Raw genomic sequence first — 6,288 nt, 5'->3', positions numbered from 1 at the left:
AGGGAAAGAAATTTCAGAAATGGAGAGGGTACTGGAGGTATTCCACTATTTATAAGGAGAAAGCTCAGGCATCTGAAGCGACGTCACCCAGTCATTAAGGGACACGTGGCACACTCCTCGGGCAGATCAATCGACGAGATTTTTCCACCAACCAATTTTTGACACGTAGCACATCTAACTGCTGCTAACACACCTTTTTTATCTTAGGACGACCCAATGAACAAGGGGGCAACTGATGATGCCACAAAATTATACCACCTTAAATTGTCCATATGGCTCGTCTACAGAAAGAGAAGAAAGATAAGGAAAATGAGCATAGCCAAGTTGTGTCGTCCCTTCTTTGGGAACGGACGAGTAATGTCTCGTCCGTGGTTCCTTTGGGGCGGACGAGGATAGTCTCGTCCGCCACAAAGGACGGACGAGGAAAGCATGGTCTTGCCGTGGCTCGTCCACCCTTAATTAGGGATAGACGAGCCAAGCATCCTTAACCAAAAAGGATCGAAACCTCCATTGCTCGTAAAGGGGCATCGGTTCAGATGAAACGACGTCTAAGGAAGTTATGGAAGTTACCTCCGATTTCGGTGAACTCCTTGACAATAGGAACGGTTATCGAAGCCAATAACCATTCCACACACTATATAAACGTGATCCTGCGTAAAGGTAAGGGGATTTCAGACATTTTTTACTTTGGACCTAGAGAAGGAAGAAAACACTTAGATATTTTTTTCTCTCCATTCCAGCCTTCTAACTTCATCATCGGAGGGTTATAGGCCGGCCTCCACCGGTCTTCACTCTGGTTTTGGTTTTACAGGACCCAGTTCTCCAAATTGACGAAGTCTGAAGATTTCCAACCCACTGATCTTCCAGAATTATCATAATGAATGTCCAAATTTTTTTTTTTTATGTAAAATATGTGTGTGATATTTTGCAACTAAGCACTCCTCGCGAGTGCCTAATGGACAATACTTGTAACAATGCTCCTTAGTTAATAAATAAATCCTTTGTTTTGTTAATAAAAAGAAAAAAAGAAGATAGATTGATGTAAATGATACAGAGGTTTTCACAAATTTTTCCAATAACAACTTACAATTGTTTTTGAAACAACATTACTTTCATAAGTTACCACCACTAATACAAATAATGATTTTTATTTGAACCTATCATAAAATGTCATGTTAACAATTGTGAAGGGAAAAAAATGTGAATGCTGTAAATGAATAAAGTTGTTTATGAATTATATACAATGTTATATTTTTATACATATACTTGTCTACAAATATACTTATATAGACTTGAGATTGGATGATGTAAATTTGTAAAAAGGTTCATATAATATTAAATTATTATTTGTAACTAATTAATAATACAATCTGACCATTCGTAGTAAAAATTCATTAGTTTGTAAAAATGTGAAAAATTTTAGTCATAGTTTTATTACATAATGGAAAAAGAAAAAAAAATTAATCAAGTAGTTTGTGAACTAGTACTTATTCATAAAATGCTACGTATTAACGTTAACCATTGTGAAGAAAAAGTTGAAAATTGTGTATCCTATATTTATAATTTATTTCAAAAGAAAATAACAAAATACTGAAAAATGTTAGGGACACAACTTATTATATAATTTTTTCCACAACTTGTTACATGGCGAGTTGTGAATTATAAAGAAAAAGTAGCAGATTCATGCGGGTTCATATTTTCATTACTCACAACTTACTTTACACCGAGTTATAGCAAAAGTTGTGTGATAAGTTATGTTCTTAGCATTGCTCCAAAATACTATAGCAAATTTTGAGAGTGAAAAATGAAAATAAGCTGAGATGAAATTGGGTGGTGGGGGAGTGTGTGGGTGTGGATATCAACTGCCTGGAGTACGTGTGAGGGTGGGAGGTTGTGCTGATGTTTGCCACGTGGGGGGTTCGACAGACAACATTCACGTCCTCTGTTTCCGTTGTCTTAGGAAAAAGCCGTTGTCACGTGACTGGATTCTCATCCACATGCAATTTAATCGACCTTGTAAAAATAAAATTAAAAGAAATTACGTTATTTATCAAACACTTCAAAATTATGGGAGTCAAAAAGAAAAAGAAAAAAGAATACCATACGGCACATTAATGGCGTATCTTTGATTAAATCCGAAAAATACATAATTTTTTCCGATTGGAAAAACAAAAAAACTGAGTAATATTTTTAGCCCAAAAATACGTTCCACACTTCTTTCTTCATGGTCTTTAACCATGCACCCATGCCGTATAAAGTAATTTTCTTTTTCTTTACCTACCAAAATTAAAAATTGACATGATGGTACCAATATACCTTTGACCAAAAACGTTAATTTAGTCTTAATCACTAATTAATTAACTTCATTATGTCTGTTGATACAATTTATTTCTTGGAGAATTTATGTACATACCTTTTACACTTATATGTACTTTTTTTTGGGTATAAACATTTTTTTTTTGTTGAGAAAAGTGGTATAAACATTTTTATGTACTATGTACTATTCTTTTTTTTGATATATACTATGTACTATTCTATTCCTTTTAATATATTTTTTTTGAGGAAATTCCTTTTATATAACAAATTAATAATATTATCATGTACATATACCTTTTATATTTATATGACAAAATTGTGAAAGAAATTGTAGAGAAGTTTTTCAAGCTTGCCAATGCGGCATGCCAAATCAGGTAACGTAATACGTGGGGAGCTGCAATTGGTTCACACAACAAGCAAAGATTCACTGATTCCATAGACAATAATATTCACCCAAGCAAAACCCCACTACACATTAACGATTTAATGCTCACGAAAAGAAAGGGCGAAATTTGATAATGCAGAAAAGTATGTCGGCATTCCAAATATAAATACGTATAGCTCTACATAATAACTCCCCCACAACCCTATTCTCACAATTTCTCTTTAGGTAAAGTAAATACCATAATTCAAGTTTACAACATTGTTTCCAACATTAAAAATCACGTAGTAGTAATATATACTCCGTCAACAACCAATCTTTATGGCCTCAAAACTTGAGATTAAGTACTAATCGAGTCAGTCACTTGTATTCTTTTCCTTTCTGTTGTTAAAAAAACCTAGGAATTTTATGGTAACTTAGAAAATAAAATCTTGGGTTTTATTCTAAATCTTTGTTTCTTTATGTAATTGCAGGTAGTTTAGCTTCAGCAACAGAATTTACCATCCAGAATCGTTGTGCTTACACAGTGTGGCCTGGAATTCTCTCCGGAAACGGGCCCACACTCGGGAATGGTGGGTTTTCATTGGGCCCAGGTGCATCAGTCCAGCTCACGGCCCAACCCGGCTGGTCAGGCCGGTTCTGGGGAAGAACCGGGTGCAACTTCGACGGTTCAGGTAACGGCGAGTGCGCCACAGGAGATTGCGGCTCTCTACAGTGCACCAATGGTGGCACGCCACCTGTCACGCTGGTCGAGTTCACGATCGGCACTGGTCCCACGGGCAAAGACTTCTACGACGTAAGCCTCGTCGACGGTTACAACGTTGGGATGGGAGTCAAGGCGACCGGCGGAACCGGTGACTGCCAGTACGCCGGGTGCGTCACCGACTTGAACGGCAACTGCCCGTCTGAGTTGCAGGTCACCGCGAGTGGCTCGGTAGTCGCGTGTAAGAGCGCGTGCGAGGCATTCAACACGGCCGAGTTTTGTTGCACCGGGGACCACGCCACACCTCAGACATGTTCGCCGACACAGTACTCGCAGATGTTCAAGAATGCTTGTCCCTCCGCTTACAGTTACGCGTACGATGATGCTTCTAGCACGTGCACTTGTTCCGGGTCGAATTATTTGATCACGTTTTGCCCAACCGGGTCACGATGATCATAGATTATAGTGTTTGTTAATTTCTTGGGGCCTATTATGATTTTATTTATTACTATTCATATTATTTATGTTATGTTATTCTTAACTTTAGCGTGCTTGGTTATTAATTGATTGTTATACTTTGAATTGAAGTTTTAATTCTGTTTGTAAAGATTCTTTGCATTATGGGGTTTTGGTTGTTTGGTTTGGTGGGAAAGAAACGGTTTGATAATTGGTATTGATGGCAATGTATTCAGCATTTTGTGATGTGAGAGAAGGCAAGAACAACGTTGGGCTTCTTGGCGTTACCTTCAGCATTTGGCGATTGGGTGAGTCTCAAGCAAGACTTGCATCAGTTGCATGTTCATATTTTCTGATTAGGGTTGCAAGTCTTCATATTTTCTGATTAGGGTGCATTTAATTTTGGGTAGGTTAAGATATAATTTGAAAGACCCTCTTTGTCCCTTCGTTTTTTTTTTCATTATTTTGGCTTGGAAAGTCTTGGGCTATCTTTGAACCTCGTCAATCAATGAGGTTGACAGGTTGAGAAAGGTTTTGGTTAATTAGAAAAATCCTAAGCTATTAGAAACTTTAAAAATACTACAAATTTTAACGGTTGGTGGGTCACTTCTTAAACTCAAATAAATTTTAAAACCCATTTATCATATTATGCACTAGTAAAATGAGAAGCACATGTAAGGTTCATGGCTTTTACTTCTTGGGTTATAAAGTACCAATCAAATTACTAGTGAGAAGCTCAAATTAAACTTCTAAAGATCCTATGTTGCAACGCTAAAGATTTTTGTTTTCTCAAATTGCATCATATTCCAACTATTATACAGGAATATTATTGAATTTTAAATGAATCTAATGGGTAATAATTAATGTGCATAAACAGACGTGGTTTAAGTAACTGTTCTACAGGGTTAGTTTACTTCACCAATTCTACAGAGCTTCAGTACCAAGATGGCAAGATCATTTAATTAAGATATTTACAAACTTACTATTAAACGTAAAAGTTGATATTAGTATTAAGTTCGGCTTAAAAACTCGATAACGTACAAAGTAAATAAATGAAGATTGAACATCTTAAAGGTCACAGATTTTAGAACAAAGCAGGCCTAGTCTGATCCCGCTTGAGCCTAGAGAGCAACATATTTCACATCGAAACTAAAAAGGTCATTCCAGTACAATAATGATTTAGTATTCTGAATGCATTCACGTAATGAAAAATTGTATCTTATCTTATTTTATTATTTTAAAAAGTTATTTTATCAATTGTAATATATTATTTTACAACATACTTGTGGGGCTAGCTATATAAGGAGGTATTGGTAAATTTGTACGAATTGGGCTTGCGGCCCAGTGGCCCAATCCGAGGATAGCAATTCGTCCAAGGATGATTTAGGAAGGGCATGGTACGAATAATATAAGAAGAAGAGCTGAGGAATTCAAATGAAAATTCAAAATGTGTCTGAGGAGAAAGTTCACATCGGAACGATAGTCCGAGGTAGATGCGACTATCTTGTTATCCTAGATAGTCCACAAGGTTGTATTGTAATTAAGAAACGGATATGGGATAGTGAAGGCAATAAATATCTTTTAACACTGCTGCCTCCACATTAAATGCTTCCCAGCTAACTCTCTGGCCGCATTAATGTGGAGATGATGCCAGAACAGTGATCAAGCAGCCTTATGGTTGCTAGTTGGAGACTCTAGGGGTGGGTAGATGGGACAGAAATGAGTTCTCAGGATAGAACCTACACGTGTACGGTGAAAGTAAGAGGAGGAACATGGTATATAACGTGAAATGGGATGACATTATAGAGGACTTCTGGCTGTACAAGAAAAAAAGGGCTTTTCCTATCGAATAGAGCTAGTTCTTTCGTCCACTCTCTAAAAATTTATTGTTTGGGCTTGTTGGACCACTTTTCCTTCTTATTTTTGAAGGTTTTTCCAAATTGAGTCCCTACAACACCCAATATTTTAATTTTTATTTTCCTATTCTACTCATTAAAATAATATATATTACCCACTAAAATAATATAATATATTCCAATACAACTCTCCTTCTCTCTTCTCCCCCATTTCTCTTCCACTTTATCAATTAATATATATTATAATTGATGATGACATAAAACACCACCACTGAAAAATTGTTCATATGGCTCGTCTACAGGAAACAGAAGGATGGCACAGCCAAGTTGCCTCGTCCGTCCTTAAGGACGGACGAACAAGGTCTCGTCCATCCCAAAGGACGGACGAGGAAGGCATGGCCATGCTAAGGCACGTCCACCCCTGGTTATGGATGGACGAGCCAAGCATTCATGACTTCACCAATAAGTCAAGACCTCCATTACTCGTACTGAGACACCGGTTCAGATGAAGCAACTTCTACGGAAGTTATGGAAGTTACCTCCGATTTTGATGAACTCCTCGACAATAGGAACGG

At 37.1% G+C, this 6,288-nt stretch overlaps 1 protein-coding gene across 1 annotated transcript in view; it reads left to right on the top strand.

Annotated features, from left to right (window-relative positions):
- Nucleotides 1-4,008, top strand: part of LOC112011995 (pathogenesis-related thaumatin-like protein 3.5) — a 7,973-nt gene extending 3,965 nt beyond the window's left edge. The window contains exon 2 of the mRNA XM_065767419.1: nucleotides 3,126-4,008. Within this exon, the coding sequence (XP_065623491.1) occupies nucleotides 3,126-3,854 (729 nt within the window). The 3' untranslated portion in view covers nucleotides 3,855-4,008. The remainder of the gene's footprint in view (nucleotides 1-3,125) is intronic.
- The last annotated feature ends 2,280 nt before the right edge of the window (nucleotides 4,009-6,288 follow it).

The sequence above is a fragment of the Quercus suber genome, unplaced genomic scaffold, assembly GCF_002906115.3.
Source record: "Quercus suber isolate HL8 unplaced genomic scaffold, Cork oak 2.0 scaffold_803, whole genome shotgun sequence".
Classification (NCBI taxonomy): domain Eukaryota; kingdom Viridiplantae; phylum Streptophyta; class Magnoliopsida; order Fagales; family Fagaceae; genus Quercus; species Quercus suber.
The sequence above is the reverse complement of the archived record's forward strand: the minus strand, read 5'-3'. Positions and strand labels throughout refer to the sequence as shown.